The sequence below is a fragment of the Dermacentor albipictus genome, chromosome 1, assembly GCF_038994185.2.
Source record: "Dermacentor albipictus isolate Rhodes 1998 colony chromosome 1, USDA_Dalb.pri_finalv2, whole genome shotgun sequence".
Taxonomy (NCBI): Eukaryota; Metazoa; Arthropoda; class Arachnida; order Ixodida; family Ixodidae; genus Dermacentor; species Dermacentor albipictus.
Window position 1 is genome coordinate 315,638,482 of NC_091821.1, and position 17,864 is coordinate 315,656,345.

Genomic DNA, 17,864 nt, shown 5'->3' on the forward strand with positions numbered 1-17,864 from the left:
GACATCCTACACTAGGTTCTCTCTCTTCCTCTTTCACTCCTCATTCCCCTCCCCACGTGTAGGGTAGCAAACTGGACTCAGTCTGGTTAACCTCCCTGCCTTTCCGTCTTCCCTTCTCTCTCTCTCTCTATGCAAGTACAACGAAAACAAAAATGTACAAACTGCACCAATTGCACAGTTTAAAGAGGATAAAATAAAGTATTAAATTTGACAGTCTGCAATGTCAATCCTTGAATAGTCATACTCAAGTAAAATATGTGTTACTGACTAAAAGATTTATCTATTTAATTCAAGCACCTACATTGCTAAATTTTAAGGCCCCAATTGCTACAGAGATAAGAAATTAATAACCTATTTTGCTAGGGATACAGAGCCGCAAGCATAGCGTTCTCAAGTTCTAACGCTGTGTGATCTTCGGAAACTTTTAGGAATACTTCAAAACCTAAGTTTAAATGATTGCTCCCTTTCCACAATCACCATGACAATTCTTCATTCCAAAATATCTCATGCAGCACGGTGCAGCCTGTGTTCGAGAATAATCGGCACCTCGTGCAAGCGCCTGCATCTCCTTAAACCCACAAAATAAACGAAAATGAGAATGCTAGTAGTGCGCCTGCTTGCTGAAAACCGAAAAGTCGGATTTGGCATATCTGGGGCCATGTTCCGTAAGGTGACTGTTCAGTCCAGCGCGCTGATTGGATGGAGTCCTTTCCCCTGTATAGGGCAGGCACGAATCGCCACAGAAGCTCGCAACGTGAACAAAGATTCATGAAAGAAAAAAATTGTCATCCACTCGACTCCAGCAAGAAGCTACAAAGGGAACCCACACGCATTTCCCAGTTGAAGAAAATTCGTCGTGCTCCGGGGGACCGAACCCCGGATTAACGCCTTTCCAGGGCGATCGCCCAACCATCTTGGCTAACCAGGAGGCTAGCAGACCGCCAGGGCGAGGCCGAATTAATAGACAAATCGAATAACGGGGACAATACATACGCCAAGTCAGTTCTGCCAAAGGCCGCAAGGGGGATGACGATTTGTGAAAGGGAAAAAATTGTGACCCACCTGATTGTAGCAAAAAGCAGGTGTTTGATGCTACTGAAACATATATATAGTTTCGCGACACAGAATAACTACAGGGTGTTCAAAATTAAGCTTTATGGTTTTCTTTAAATTAGGCACTGGGAGGCACGCGAAAACCACCTGTGCAACTGAGTTATGTGGCCAGGGGGACACAAAGTGAGATGATAATTATCGCTGTCAGCAGCCCAATAACTAAAATTGAATAATTACATTTTTGTTGACTGCAGTAAGTGCATATGTTTGGATTCAAAAGTTAGGAGCAGTCGTGTTTCTACACAGTTTCACTTGGAAGAATTCTAGCACGTCTGTGCTCCGAGATATCCGACTCTAAATTTTAATTGTCGTTCGCATGATTACGCAAGCAAGAGAGTGAGGATCGACGCAAAGCTCCTCCCTGACGTGACGCGGCGTGCGGAGTTTAGTTTGACAACAGGGTGGATACATTGTCAAATATAACTGTCTCCTTTGCCCTCTCGGCTGGCGAAATAAAAGATCAAAAAACACGAAACTCCTGTCATAACACGGGATCGCGCAGGCTGTAACGATGGCGGCAGCTGCCATGCCGAGACAATGGCGCGAGCGGAGAAGCCGGGGGCCAGTGCGCGTGCGTAATGGTGACTAGACGAGCGGGCACGGTCCTTGCCTGGGCTACGCAAATAAAGTGACTGCTTATTTCCAAGTACTGTAAATTTTATTGAAATCAAGAGCAACAACTGCACGGCTGTCATATCTTGATTTCGCCAGCCAGGAGGGGAAGGGGAACCGTTATCATTCTTGCCTATGCCTCCACCCTGTTGTCAGACTAAACGCCGCACGCAACAGCCGCGTTACATCAGGGAAAAGCTTTACGCAGATCCTCACTCTCTTGCATGCGTAATCATGCGAACAATTAAAATTAGGAGTTGGATATCTCGGGGCACAGACATGCTAGAAGAATTCCTCAAAGTGGAACTGCATGTGTAGAAACAAGAATGCCTCTAACTTTTGAATAGAAACACACACACTTACTGCAGTCAATAAAAAGTTAATTATTCAATTTTAGTTAATTGGGCTGGTGACAGCGACAATTATCACCTCACTTCGTGCCCCCCTGGCCACATAGCTTATTGGCACAGGTGGTATTCACGTGCCTGCCAGTGTTTATTTTGAGAAAACCATAAAGCTTGATTTTAAACACCCAGTGTACTGCGGTGTTGTATCAATATCACAATATAGCTGTGGGTTATGTCTCTGCAGCTGATACAAAGGGAATCAAGCGAGTGACATTCCAGACGCAGTATCTCTTTTGTGTCTGGCATTGGTAGGAAAAAAAACTTGTCTTGCACTGTTTACCTTCTGGAATGCGAGTATCCTGTAGTTTGTGCCAAGGCAGATTCCATTGGCCATCTTCTCTGGTGACGTCCGTGACTGAAAAAAAAAACGAGAAAAGAAGAAAATCAAGAGGTTGTTGCACTAAAAAAATGTGTATGGAGCCGTTTATTTGTCAAGCAATCCGGCAGTAAGCGCTAGAGCCTGCTTTCACAGTAAAAGGACGCCTAGTCCGCAGTGACTCAATTGGCCTTTCATCTTTTCTACGTACTTCAGGCAATGTTTAAACTTATTGGTATCGGGGATCCGCCAGTTGTGTGTTGCGATGGTTGACTTGAAGCGATGAAACCGAAGGAGTTAAAACTGAAGTTATGAATCAATCGCCGAACTTCTGCCGCTGATTTTCCTACGACTTGGCAAATCCTGTCGTCGTTGCCGCGTTCACTGTATTATTGCAAAGCGCTCAGTCGATTGTGTTCACAAGGCCACTTGTATTGAAGAAACTCTCTCGCAGGATATTTCCTGTTCTTTCTTTTTATTTAACAAAACCATTTGCTGAAATTTCTTAACTGCCTCCGTGAATGTGTGTTGTTTACATAAAACATTTAAACACGTACAACCTGCACGTAGCATGTATACTCCAATCAGAATTGTCTTATGCACGCCGAGCGTGTTAAAAGCCGCTGCATCGCAGCGCCCGTAGCCAGCACGGCAGACTATTTTCAGTGCAGCTCGTACTGTACACAGTATAGCAGCAGCGGCGTTTCCAAGCAAGCCCCAACAAGTAGGAATAAATGAGGCCATGCAGGACGCTTCAGTGTGTCCTGTTTGGAAGCTCTTCTGCTGTTGGAAAACGTACCGATCAGCTAAGCTCCGCGTCTCGTTCCACATCCCAGCGCTCGGAAAGTTTTCGAGCTTGAAAAGGGCTTGTCACGCTCTCGAAATATGAAGCGCCAGGATTTCCATTGGAGCAACACAACAGGCCCTTGCGTCAAATTTGGCGACTTTCGCACTGGCCTCGGAAAGTCATGGTCAGAGCTAAAAGGTGTTCCCCAAGAGGCACCTTACCACTTTGCGGAGTTCGCTGTTTACAAAACTCCACCTGTTCAGCGCTTGTGCAGACACCGGATCGCAAAAAGAAGGAAATAAACTTTATTGTAAAGAACTAAACTGTGTTGTCAAGAAAATAAAATTTTAATGAAATATATTATTTTTCACTCTTCGTCACTGTAGGAACGTAAAATTGGAGACTAGCGGTAACAAAAACTGCACAAAGTAAAGTGTATTTCGAACAGCAAGCTTATGTTTTGAAATACAGACATCTATAGCTGGTAAACAGTTGCTCTAGCATGAAATAGAGGGCGAAAAGAAGAACGCAACGCAACATGGCGGCTGGTACGCGTAAAGCTTGTAAGAAACCAGGATGAAGAAGAATAAATAATGCCCATCATCTAGTGGGCACGTGCAGCGACCATCCGGCAAAGAGAACGCCGAGCCGCGCGAATGTTTTCCACGCCGGCGAGCTCTCCTCAACCCCGTATTGCTTACACGCGGCGGATGCCCTCTGCCTCGATTGCTTCCGTTCGCGGAATCATGACTAAAACATGCGACCCGGCGACGGCAGCGCTGGCCGGCCAGTGCGAAGGAAGCCGCGCACTGAATGAAGCCGGGCGCCCCTCGCGTGCCGGGACCCCTTCGGTTCGCCGATCTCGGCGGCCGACCAGCGACGCGCCGCTTCCTCGTGCGCTCGGAGGAAGCGTGCTCCGAATGCGGCCAGCGGCGGGTGAAACAAGGATGAGCGTAAGACACGATTGCGTTTTTCTTTTGTACCTTTCACCCTGCCTGGATCGAGTTTGACGCGGGGTTACGTAAGGTGAGACGCTCCGCCCTCCGGACTGGTGAACCCGCGAGTCCACGTTGTCATCGTTTAACCAGGAAAGTTTGGCTGACACGAATCCGCGAGGGCGGTCGAAAGAAACCATCGCGAAAATCGAAACCAGGGACTGCCATCGTTATTTCCATTCTCTGTTCACTTGCGCTTATAAAATTGAATTGTGCGGGTTATAGCGTCCCGGAGCTGGCATTAGATTCCATGTAATCTACTTGGTGATGATCTTGCAGTGGTTCGGAAGTCGCGACTGCTCCGGCCATTACACGGCAAGAAAAATTTTTTTTTTGCCTCGGTTTTGTTACAGTAAAGTGAAGTTGTGGCGCGATAACTGAACCGGAGGTGTTAGAATCGCATTCAATTGATTTTAACTCGTACCGCCCGTAGACACTCGATTTCATGAAAACTGCCAATTGGCAGGAACGACGAGCATTATTTCAGACTTTTGGTTTCAAACTTTCTACAAAGGTTCCCCACCGTATAGGCCGGTAACTGGACAATTTTCTATGCTCAGTGCGATGCATTGCACAAATAATCGGAGTTTTGTGACATGCATGTCCTGCGCACGTAATACCTCGAACGGATGCCGTTCGTGTACGCACACGCAATCATGTAGTAGAGTCATGTAAGGATTCTGTTCCTATAATGCCATGCATTTCTTATTATGAGTCTTTCCGAGTGGCCTACCTATTCCTGCGTTAGCGGGGACGCGTCCTTTGTGCGAACTAGTCAAGAAGTGAAAAAATTAAAGACAACTTAGAAAATTCAGCAGCAGTGTCATTATAGCTGAAATTTATGTCGTATCGATGTAGTCAGCAAACATAGCACAACAGATATTGCAATCTTGTGCAATACATACAAAATAAATAGAATACAAAACAGAGAGCGGCAAAAGGAAAGGAAAGACGAGCGCTACACTTGCAACTGCTTATTCTGAAAGCAGAGCATCCTATAGATACACAAACATACACATGCGCAAACGCATAAAACACTGAAAGAACACCAGTAAGCCGAAGGTATCGTTATCAAATTTCTTTTTTTTTCTTCTTTAAATGCTTTGCAATCTCAATTCCGAATCATAAAGCGTAACAGCAGTTTGACTCACGCAGGCTGGACCAGTGGTTTGGATAGGCATCTAACAGTACACGTGTGGTTTTGTTCTTGCTTCTGCCTAGGATCCTGACATTAAAACAGTGGTTCACAGTCCGGACAAGACTTGCAATGCGCAGACAAGTGCGCAGTCGTATTCTTCTTTAAAATATTTGCGTGCTCTCTCATTCGGTCGTTGACGCAGCGCCCAGTTTGCCCAATATAGCACTTGTCACAGCTGAGTGGAATCAAATAAACTACTCCAGTGGAGCAATGCACGTAACGCTTAACGGAGATTAGAGAGACATGCCAATGTATCTTTGCGCATACGTCTAGATATTTCTTTTTTGCGCTCGCCGAAAAAAAGAAGAGAAAAAATAAAAATGAAAGACAGACGAAATAGACACTAACCGATGCCTAGTGAACGAGTCCCGATACAGTGAGGAAAAGCAGGCTCTGCTCACCGGAGCAGTTCATTTACCCCAGCCATGGCAGAGTGAGTCGTTGTGCTTCAAGCACAGTGATAACTGACGAGAAATGTGCTGCTCTGTTTTAGCTAAGATTCGTACAATGCAAACAAGATTGATGTGGCTATTTGTAGCCGCGTGCGGAAAACCTGTGCGCAAAGGCTATCGTTTTCCTTTCTTAAAGAGTGCAAGTGCAAGTAAATAGGCAACTTCTTACTTTGCTCAACTGAAAGTTGCGGATTAATTGCGTCCGCATGGGGGTATGCTGAACTTAGTGCAAATAGAGTGTATCAGCGAGGCGCATCTACGGTACTCACCTGCGTGTGCTGTTGCTGTACGACCGCCGTGACGAGAGTGGTGCGAGCGAGCAGCGAGCCGGCCAGCGTCCGCGCGCAGCCGCTCGGGTCCTCGCGTATGTTGAGCGTCTCTGTCACGCCGCCCGTGAGGTCGGCCAAGCCGTCCACGCTGCTGCCGTACTTCAGCGCTTCGTATGACCCGTACAGCCTGCACGCAAACGCGAACGTTAGCGGTCGTGAGTAGCGTCGGTGCTTGCACGTGTTACAGCGGGAGCCTGTCGCCACTCTGCCATGCAGGTCAGAATATGTCCCATGCACACGAAGTCGTCTGAAGGCTGTCGTTGCTGGCTGTCGCTGAAGTGCCCTGTGATCCAGGTCAGCAGTGCAGCTACAGGCCGCAACCTAGCAGGAGCTTGAGCATATGCACTTTCCTGCTGAACTATTATAAAAATATCTGTCGACCCACACTACTTCCTATAAGAACACGTGAAACAATAAAAAAAAGAGCCCCGTGGCAACGTTCAACCTGAACTCAACTCGTACTGGTTCGGTAGCGAGCAAATTTACCCACATGGGTGCAATGTCGATAGCGTTTCGCAATGCTGTTTTATGCATTTGCCTGTCATACCGCAATTATGCAGTTGTTCATTGTGTATATTTATGTATTCATTATGTTCATTATGTATTATAATAGACACGCGGTGGTAGAATGCCTGCTGGAATGAAGAACGTGTTTTACAAGACAAGGATTGTGGGCCGCGCATCCGACAAGAACGTGCTCAACCTTGTTCCTCTCGCTCGTTCACCTTTCCCCAGAGCAAGATGGCTGCCCCCTAGAAGGGCTGCAGATTCTGGTCCACAGAGCACGGAAATGGCCGACAATGTTGTGCTAGTGAGCCCGCGTGTGTTCTGCGCAATAAAACATTAAATCGCGGCAGAAAACATGTACATACAGTATCGGCTCTTACTAACCTATAAAGCGGGCAGATGTCCTAATGATAGCGCATGTTTTTCTTTCTCCCTTAAATTTCTTATACTTCTCCAAGAAGATTCTCGGTCAGGCGGAGGAGGTGAACATTGCCCTGGCCATTGCCGACCCCGGGTGCCAGACGGTGTTGTGCGATTCGCGAAGTGCAGTGCGGAATTATGCAAAGGGCAAAATGTGTGGTGAGGTTGTGCGCGTTCTGTGCTCGGCTGACATGCAACGAGAGAATAGGTATGTTAAAATCAAGTGGTTCCCGGCGCACGCCGGCAACGATGCGTCGGAGAAGCACGATAACCACAACGAAACGGCACATGCAGTGGCGCGAGCGCTAACCAACCGTGCCGCTGCAACCGACCGTCCAACGTGGTGTAGTGCCAAGGACCGCATGACGACGTTAAACGAACTTGCACAGTTCCACCGCCTGGCTCGAATGACTTTTCCACCCCCGCACCCGGGCCTGAGCCGAGCGGAGGCGGCGCAGACAATTGCAAACTGGTTCCCTGCCCACCCCAGTGTTAATGAATCATCTGTACCCGAAATTATATGTAAGTGATGTGTGCCGCGTGTGCCAGCGGGGGAGAGCCACCCTGACGCACATCCTATGGGATTGCACCAAGTTCCCCGACGAAGCTTCGACAAGTACAACGATTCCGCCGCGACTCGCGGCTGCGGCGGAATGCTACGACCACGAAAGCCAAACCTGGGCCGTCCAGCAGGTCTCGGCGGCTCTTGAAAGAAAATGCCGAGCGAAACCGACGAAACGTTGCCCCTCAGGGCGACCGACCGCGGTAGTAACACGCGCTGGAGTTGAGTAGATACCACCCCCTGAGAAGACGTCAGGGCTCGCGTCACGGCGCCATTTAGTCATGTTGTCGTTCTGCAGGTGACTAAATGAAGTTGTCTCTCTCTCTCTCTCTGGCAGCTGGGTATGCCACCAAATGCTTAGGCTCATATAGCACAAAATTTTGACCATCACCTCACAATTATGTCTAAAGCACGCATACCTCTTATTGAACGCTGTATTCATTGAATTACCGAATTTTTTTATGTTTGGCCTACCCCATGTTGTGCCATTAGGTACGGGCCACTGATTAAGTGCAGATTAGTGGCCAATCCTATAAAATGGGTGTGTGCCACTGTGACACAAGGGATGTAGAAACAAATGTATTCACTATCTGTCGTTGTGTATAGTACTTTGTGCCATGCACCTCTCATCACTATTCTTCCTCTCTGACAAGCATATCATACATCGCCATCATCCTCATTATATCGCTGCGTCGACTTCTCACACTGCGGATCCGCCTGATACGGTGTGTGCAATTTGTAGCTTGTGGCTGGCGTATGGCATAAATATAAACATTGCATCAGGTTAAACATTGCGCATATGATGAAAATCGCAAAATGTGCTCATCGCATTTAGTTGTGTATGACTTGCTCGCTTTATATTAAAGCTTCGATTCACATTCCAACGTGTGCGTTGAATCTGCATTTTTCTTTTTGTTCCCTATGCTCTGTGCTGAAATCACGCAAGGCAATTTCAGAACCCACTTATATGAACAATAGTGAACGGTTTTACGAGGGTTCACTGCTTATACTCAGACAATAGCAAATGGCAGCGTCTTTGGCACACGTTGCATATCGTGGGTGAGGCGAAGAGAACAGTTACTTCCACTCTTACTCTGTTATGGTGTTTCAAGTGAATTTGGAGCGGCCGGTGGCAAATTACGAGACATGAAATCAAGGTGAATGGTAAAACCTAGTTTTTAGTGTGAAGACGTACGTCCTTTCCTTGCAGTTACGCCGTAGAGCTTGTGTGTTTTGTAAAGTTATTACGTCCGACGTTTCAAGATGTCACGACTGTTCTGTGCTGGCAGAGTGATAGATTTTGTTTACGCTGCCCTGCCTTGTTGCAAGTTGATGCCTCCTTCGGAGCGCCAAACTGAACGAGGCGATGCGCAGTTACCAGTGTAATAGCACACGCAGTGAGGTGGGTTAGCACCTTCAGCAGGGTATTTATATGTTAAAAACAGAAGAACGCCTTGCAGGAACCAGTGCAGTGTTATCGTTGTCTACCTTGCAGAGGAATGTGCGTACCGTGAAGGTAGTGAAAAGATGGAGGTGGAGGAAGTACATCGGCAACCGCTCCGGTCGCGACAAGTGCCCGAAGGAAGGAAAAACGCGAAAAGAATTTTAACGCCGCCAACGTAAAAAAACGTTCAAAAGGGGATTGTGACAGCCGTAATAAAGTTGCACAATTCAATACGAACTTCTATCATTCAACCTGGGTTCTTCATAAATACTCGAGCAACACGTACGCGTCGCTCGGCTCGTATGAATGCACACTTCTACGCGAAAGGTAGTGTTCCACTCGCTTCCAGTGTTCTAATTGAATTTCCAAACTGCGTCTAAGTGTAGAATACTGCAGCTAGTGACACTCGGCTACATAAAGAATACTTTCAACGCGGTGAGTCTCCGGCTGCGATTGCGAACCAGAAGTAACGCCCTGTCGCAGCTTAATGAGATGCAGCAGTTTCCGTTTTACAAGCGAAGCTTGTCTGTGTCTAACCTGAACGTCCGTGTCAGCAAAAATCCAATGGCTCATACCCGCGTAAGCAAGCAAAAAATGCAATGGCTCATACGCTCGTAAAGCAGAGGCTACAAGACTTCAACGGGGACATCTCCAAACCAGAACGACAGTGGCTGATTACATTCATCTTTGAACGCTTCGCACTTCGATGTTGCACTCAGGTGAACGTCCCCACCACTATAAGACGTACGTGCATAGATTTGAAATTTGCAAATGACATTGTGACATCGAGATGACCGAACCCCTTGAAGTATACCGCAGCGATCACAAGGATACTCTGCTCATTTGCAAACAATTTATCGGTGAAGTTTCCGATGTTTCATAAACACGTATTTCACAGACAACTTGTCTTCATTGATGTCACCGGTATCCACACACTGTACGCTTCGTTAATCACAAGGGCACAATCAAGTAAACAAAGTTGATGACAAAGGGGCGGTTAGTTATACAAAGGGACAAGCTTCGCTTATCATTCATCTACACGGAATGGAAGGGCCGACGATTTTTACACTGTCGTCGTTGCAACGCATCGTAACGCAACGTATAGTAAAGCTGCATGCCTTAGTTCTAATCTAGTTGTATTCACATGTATTCAATGTAGCTAGCATTTATTAACGACAGTTCCGTGCCGCTAAGACTATCAAACTTCGAATAGATATAAATGCACCCGTATTAAAATGCTCAAGTTGTAACACTAATAAGGTAAATTCCTGTACATACAGTGAGAAAATTGAAATACCGAGTCGCTATACTGAACACGGTTAGACAAACTCGACAAAAAAAAATATTGAGGATGCCAGACGACGCACTATCACCAGAACTTGCACTTGTGCGCTGGGTTCATGGGGTCATTTCGGCGGCAACTGAACGCCCTGGCAAAGTCGGGGATGTTCTTGAGGGGAACGTTGCAGCGCAGTTCATCGATCGAGTATCCGCGGCCGGCCTCCCTGCGGTTCGAGCACCACTTGAAGCAGCTCATCACGTAGAACGCCTGATCCTGGGTGAAGCGGCTCATGAGCGGCGCATCACGGCTGACGACGGCGTTCTTGGGGCGCAGCGAGCGATACGCCTTTTGCGCCTGCGCGAGACCCACGGAGTCTGCGATGTCTTCGGACATGATGGCGCTGCGGTCGTGCATGTTCAGCCCAAGTGGGAAGTACATGCGCTTGAGGCAACGCACGCGCTGCTCGTACTGTGCGCGGGCGTCCATGGTCCACCAGTCACGCGACAGGCCATTCTTGGGTTCCCTAATGCTGTCGTCATCGAAGCCGTGCACAATCTCGTGCGCAATCACATGACCCAGACCACCGAAATTGACGCTGATAGGGTACTTGGCGCTGTAAAATGGGCTGTTGATGATGCCTGCTGGTATGATCATGGTGTTTGTTAGGGGCTGGTAGAAGGCATTCACGTCGGTCAACCGGAAATCGTAGTCGAACGTGCGTGGCTTCCACAGTCTGTCCTTCCGGATGCGCATGGTTACGTACCAGGAGCGCATGCGCGAATCGAGAAACACTGAACTTGAATCAGGTGTGTAAGCATAGTAGTCATCGAGGGAGTTGATAACCATGTCAGGGTAGGCAACGATGGTTCGCATGGTGTGCAACTTGAGTATAGCGATGTTCCGCGTCGCGTTGTCCATCCACTTGCTTGTGAGGAAAGAATCCTTGAGCGCGTTCTTGACAAGCAGGACCATGGTGAGCACGTCGTCGCGAGCCTTGACGGGAACGCTCTCCACAGCAAATGGGGCCCCGAATGCGTACGGCATCAGATGGTTGAGCTCCTCGAAGCATCGGAAGAAGATATAATTCCTGGCGTCCTTGAGGCTGGCGAAGCTTGGCGTGACCAGCGACAAGGAGGCGAATGGTCCAAGAAACTGAATCACAAACCATGCGACGTAAAGCAGGAGGTGTCCGTTACGTCTGCGCCTGTCGTCCAGGATGGTCTCGCTCACAACGCGGAAATAACCGACGTCAGCTATGCGGATCGTGTCCGAACCCTTCAGAAGAGCAGCTTCGGGTAGGTGCCTGTTGATGACATCTAGCCACTCGGAGGACAAGATGCCCGGGGTGTAATTCTCCAACTCCGCGAGTTTTACTGTTTGGGTGACGTGAGCGGTTTCGGTCAGCGTTCCGAGTGACGACATGATGTAGTTCTCGTAGAATATGAGCGCCTCTGGATTGAACTGATAATCGACTAACTGTGAGCAGGAAACAACGTAGTTGTACAACGCCCAGCCATCCATGCGGCTTCTGCGAAGGAACCAGTCCATGAGGTGACGACTCCTAGAAAAGTACAGTGTCTGCATGCCGTCCAAGGCGGTGTCATGCTCGACGGACATTTGAAGGAAGACAGGTATGTTCCAATCGAGTGCCAGCCCCACTATGACGTCCAGGACGTCCAATGTCTCCGGCCGTGGTGCGAGCAGGTCTAGCGACCGCAGGAAACTTTTGAGGCTCTCTGTGTTGTCCACGCGATTCATGAGCACCTGGACGCAGGTCTTGAACATGACTGCTGCCTTCTGCACAGCCGTCTGTCGCAACGATGGCGCGTGGCCCACACGCAACAAACTGTTGACGGCTGCGTGCGCCACCATGGCTTGGAGCTCGGAGAAGACGAATTCATTGGGACCATGGCTAGACTTCCAGCCGTCGCAGACGAAGTGGTAGAAGTTGTCGCATGGACTCGCGGTGTAGTTGAGTGACCTGTATAGGCTTGTCGTGAAATCCCAACACGAAGGATCCTCGCACGAGGGATACACATAGATAGACTGCGCGGCGAGCACTATTATCGTAACGAGCACGCAGATGCTGCATAGACACAACAGGCAGTGGGGCCACGAGCAGCGGTAGCGGCGGCGAGACTGACGTACCAGGACCCGGCTCGACGGCATCCCACGGGGGAACGTAACGCTCGCCCACGGAGGAGGCTCCGGTGTGCCGTTGGAACGCCGTGTATCTGGGACTAGCCCGGAACGCAGCGCTCGTGTTCAGCGCGGGCACGTGAGCTGACACTCCAGGTGACCGTGAGCACAGAGCAGAGATAGAACAGCAATATGAGGGCAAAGGTTTTTTTTTAGTTATAATTGCTACGAGAATGGTTTTTCTTTTGGAACACGTGGGCTCAGTTAATGTAAAACACCTACATGGGTTATTGAAGCAGCTTTATATTGAGGAAAAGTACAGCCAGCAGACTAAAAGAAAAAGAAGACAACTGTTTTGTTATATTCTGTTCATAATAATATTCGTTCATCCTAAATGTCCGCATTCAGCTTATTTTGCAAATTCTCCTAGTTTTCTAGGGCACCACGCAATAATGTTTTCTCGTCATCGATGCTTTTCATGCTTCTCCCCTTCGACAAAATAACAGGAAGCTGTCTAAAGACAATATCTTACGAGAATGGCCCGAGGCCGTTGGCATAAGTCAAACGAAAGCCGAGCTAGCACCGAAGTAGAAATCGGCAGCCATTAACGAGAGTCAAATGCGGAGCGGTAAAGCACGATATCCGCGTGACCCGACCCCGTGTTCGAATGCCTATCATTGTTCAGTTTGTACCTGCTCTCTAACCTTCTGATGCGGGTGTGGTCTTGCTTATTTTTTCCCTATTTTACTGTTACTTTTTTTTGCCTGGTACAAAAATTTCTGTCATCTTGAAGATGCGAGCGCATACCAATAAAAACCCAATCGACCCACCTGGACTTAGCCAAGCATTCACTCGAAAAACAATATATAAAGAAATAGACAAGGGCAGAGCGGAATAACAGGAGTGGCACGGTTTTGCTATGGCGACAGTAGAAAAATGAAGAGACCGCGCAGATGAGGGTAAGTGGGTGTACGCTGGGAAGGCGCGTCTTCGTTCCATTGGCAAACAGGCTGGCCAGAATTTGTCCTATCGGAGGCGTTTTCCCTTTCGACCCCGTCTCTGCAGCACTCGCGGGTTGCTCGAATGTTGGACCGACGGCGGGCGCGCGTCGAGTGAAATAGGGCGAAATGTAGCAAGGCGTGCGCGCCGTTCCGCGATCACTGGGCCACGAGGGAAGCAAACGCGGGCGAAGGAAGAACCGACCGAAGAGATCGGATCTAATTAGAAGCGGCCGAAGATCGCGCGCTCGAAGGTCAAGGTGAGGCGGGCGGAGAAGGCGGGGAGGCGAAACAAGAACGAGCTGGCCCTTCCCACGAACTTCAGACGCTTCTGAAGAAGAGTTTGCCGCGGGTGTGCGCGCTGGTCGCGGCTTTTCCTCGCCGGGCGAACGAGGTCAGCCGAGCGCCGCATCGTCTCTACACCCCCCTCCCCTCCCCCCCCCCCCGCACCCCCTTTTTCTTTTTTTCGAGCGCGGGCATATAGATCTATGACTCCGTACGGCCAGGGCGCTCTATAAAACTCGGCTCTGGCGAGCTCCGCGGCGAGCGAACTGACCCTGATTCTCGAAACGGGACCCTTCTCTCGCTACTCCGGCGTTCCCGTGGACGGCCCTATACAGCAAGCCGTGCAACGACTTTCGTCTCCGTTACCCACGGGGCCCCACTGGACAAAAGGGCGCAGTGTGCCCCGAGGACAATTCAAAATTTTTACTTGTAGCTACAGCTGCTATATCTTAGAGGCACAGTGTGAACTACCCACCCATGTCCACTTGATAACGGCCGTGACACAACGTTTCGGGTGTCCCTATCCATGATATCATAATTACGAAATGGTGCGAACAATGCGAAAACGACGTAACAGAATTAACAGACACTAATTCCTCCGATTCTTGGTCAGTCCTCCGTAATGGGCATAAGCCACTATTATTATTGTTATTGTTGTCGTCGTCGTCGTCGTCATTGTTGTTGTTGTTGTAGTTGCTGTAGACGGGAACATACAAGCACACAAAGGAAACAGGGAAGGAGCAAGCTGACAACTGACACCGAGAGGAGCACAACGCCTGCCCACTCTTCCGGAAGGAGAGGATGAAAAGGGGAGAAGAGGCGAAAGAAGATAGTAACCAAAGAAATAGGAAAGAAAATTGGAAATAAACAAATGACAGAGACACGGAGAAAAGAAAGTAGGAACACAGAAAAACGTCCATAAACGGGAGGCCAACTAGTAGAGCAAACCAAACCAAACCACCTCGCCTTTTTGTGTGTCTTGACGTCGTCCTTGTCTGCGCGTGCTGTATTCATGATTGTAATAGCTATGAGCCAAAAAGCCGAAAACAAGGATTCTCAAAGAACATGTTGTCGTGGTCAAGGGTCTAGCGAAAAGTCGCTTTATAAAGCAGAACCAAGCTAGGTGTTAAATATTTGTTACCCGCCGCTGTGGCTCAGTGGCAATGGCGCTCTGCTACTGAGCACGGAGGTCGTGGGTTTGATTCCCGAGAGCAGTTCGACGGACGTGAAATACAAGATGTGCTCGTGCACTCAGCAATGGGTGCACACGTTAAAGAATCTCGTGCAGGCCGCCATACTTATTCCGGGGCACTCCGTCTTATCAAATCAGTCACTGATTTAATCTTACGGTGCATTCGGCTGGTCGCTTTCGAGCGCTCTATAGAGCGCTCTTGTCATGTGGCTTACGCTCGGCTAGTCGAAATCGACCCCTGTGGGAACACATTCACCTAGTTCATTCAGAGTTCTATAACTCAGAGTGTTTGCAGACGCTCCCCCCTTCAAGCTGGGAGCGCGATCGACGTCCGCAAGAAAATCAATCGCGTGGCTACTCCGATTGTTTGTGGGGCACCTGGCACGTTCAGCTGGGACAGCCATTCTCTGGCTCAAATGTCGAGAGGGCCCTGCATCGTTGCAAACCAGTCGAATTTACCGCTAGAAACAAGAGTTTGGGACATGTAGAACCACACTGAGGAAAGCGCTGGCGTACGTGGTACAATTCTTGCGCATGCTAACTTGAGGAACGGAGAAGGCTTTTATAAGCTGGAAGCCCATTGTTTACATGGTGGCGGTGGTGGCATTCTACCGCTCGAACTTATTTTACTGCCTTTAACGAACAAGGCGAGACTTGCGTTTTTGTTAATATCATCTGTATATATATCCAGTGCCAGAATATCGGTCCACGGAACCAGCGTGTCTTGTCTTTGTGCCTGACGCACGCAGGTGTTTGTACGAACGCGGAACGGGAAGCACGGTTAAAAGATCGGTCGACGTTCCTGCACTTCCCCGACGCTAGGTGTGTTGTGTGTATATATATATATATATATATATATATATATATATATATATATATATATATATATATATATATATATATATATATATATATATATATATATATATATATATATATGTACGTGTCTATACTACAGTGAGCCAGTGACTCGGGCGAAAAAAACCCGAGTTAACAAGGCTTTCACCCTGCCCCCTTTCGAAGGTGTCACTCCACCAGGCAACCAACGATCCTGCGGCCAGCGGCAGCAGGAAAGTCGGAGAAAGCATTCCAGAGAGATTTCATCAGCGCTACAGCGGTCGTGAGCGTGGGTGGTCGACCGGGCGGTCGGCGAAACAAAAGACAGGAAACCGGCAGAAAGCGGAATTAGGGCCACGCAGTTCTTAAATTTAAACCCGCGGTGCGGAAGAGCGGCCGTGCATAGGCGCAAATAGGCCGGGCAAGGTCACCGAGGTTAAAAGTTTGACCGCCAACACGCGGCCCTCTTTCTGGCGCCGTCGCGGAGATGCCGGCACCGCTGTGGAAGAAGGCGCGTCGCTTAGCCGTCACGGGGAACAAAAGGTCGCTGGCCGCTGACCGTAATTGTCGTTTCATTTAACTGACATTTTAATGTCCATCTGCTCCGCTTCCCCTTTTATGCCGCAACGAAGAGCAATAAATAACCCAACAAGTGACGGAAATGCGATGAACTGCAGACATATATTACTACAATGTATAAAAAACGTGGCATAAAAGCAAGACTACTTACAAGCATAGTAGAATTCATGTCTCCACCTCCCAGTTTGCCTTATTAAATGCGTAGTCAGAAGGCATGCCAAAAGGTTCGCCTGAGCTGCGTTTCTTTTTTTTTTCTCAAGCATATGGCAATCGATATGGTCAAAGCCGCGCTCAAAACGAGACTATGTGCATTGTTTTCAGTGTATGCGTTTCAGTATGCGTTTAACAAAAACGCTGTGCAAGGTGCACAAATATTGCTCGAACAGGTGGCTTACGTCCTTTGGTAGGCACAATTTTCGTGATTAAGTATAGTCAACAAATACATAATTAATAAAACTGTGTTCCCTTCTTAATTTCGCTAATACGCTAAGTGTTTATGTTACCAGCTTGAAGACGATTATATCCGAAGAGAATTCAATTCTGTTTGATTCTTATAGAACCTTTCATTCGGCGGTATTCAAAATCAAATTTGACACTCAGTATATACACTAGCTTTGCATTCAGAGGCGGGAGTCTCAACAATAAGACAGCGTTAATTATTTACAAAATTTTTTAGTTATCTTTTTGCTGGCTCTACTTGTTCGGGAAAATTACGTTCACCGGAGCGTACAAACCAGCTGCGCAAATAGCGTTTGCGTGGTTATAGCAAAGCGGTTTGTTAAACTGGAGCGGAATTCACTAAGCTGCATTGTTCGTACGCAATTTCCTAGCCAAAAAGCTCTTACGCTAATTTCAGTATGCAACCGAAGTGGAAACTCATTTAAGTTATGGCGTCGCACGAGAGCGAGGAGGAAGCAAAACTCGGTTTAAACGACAAGAAATGAAGGAAGCACGGTCGAATGATAGCATGATCGCGCATCAAGCGTCTGTGGTTGCGGCTATATTCTTACGGCAGATCAGTACGCGCCCTAATTCGACAGCTTCCATTTCCGGGCGTATGCGCTGCAGCTTTGACAAGTGCGACCGCGCTCGCCCGCTCATCACACCGCCATCGAAAGAATGGCAGTGGAATCGCCACGTGTTCTTCTCACATTTCTGCGAGGCATGGGACTGATGGACAGATGGTAGCACATTTGGCGCAAAAGAAAGACGCTCAGGCGGAGCAGTTGCCCACCAGGTCTGCCAGGCGCACGCCGCCTGTAGCAACGTCACCGCCACCACCATATTACACAGCGTCTAAATCCCTCTGTTTCGATACCAATTACAGAAATGAAAAAAAAAAATAAACCTGCACAGTATATAGCTCATATGACCTCAAAGCAACGCGTCCAGCACTCGTATGTTCATCGG

The 17,864-nt window shown here is 48.3% G+C and overlaps 2 protein-coding genes across 5 annotated transcripts in view; both read right to left on the reverse strand.

Annotated features, from left to right (window-relative positions):
* The window catches only part of CalpC (calpain C), a 107,044-nt gene that overhangs the window by 17,005 nt on the left and 72,175 nt on the right, over positions 1–17,864 (reverse strand). For all 4 annotated transcript variants that reach the window (XM_065435025.2, XM_065435014.2, XM_065435036.2 and 1 more), the window contains exons 5-6: positions 6,150–6,336; positions 2,413–2,487 (exon numbers count right to left, since the gene is read on the reverse strand). In XM_065435025.2, coding sequence (XP_065291097.2) covers positions 2,413–2,487; positions 6,150–6,336 — 262 coding nt within the window. The remainder of the gene's footprint in view (positions 1–2,412; positions 2,488–6,149; positions 6,337–17,864) is intronic.
* LOC135904352 (neprilysin-11-like) lies at positions 9,773–12,688 on the reverse strand. The gene has a single exon (XM_065435001.2). It carries the CDS (start codon positions 12,591–12,593, stop codon positions 10,512–10,514), a length of 2,082 nt encoding a protein of 693 aa, XP_065291073.2. The 5' UTR covers positions 12,594–12,688; the 3' UTR covers positions 9,773–10,511.

Bases quoted from the DNA above. Each gene is read 5' to 3' on its own strand.
- LOC135904352 (XM_065435001.2), bottom strand. From the start codon at position 12,593: ATGCCGTCGAGCCGGGTCCTGGTACGTCAGTCTCGCCGCCGCTACCGC.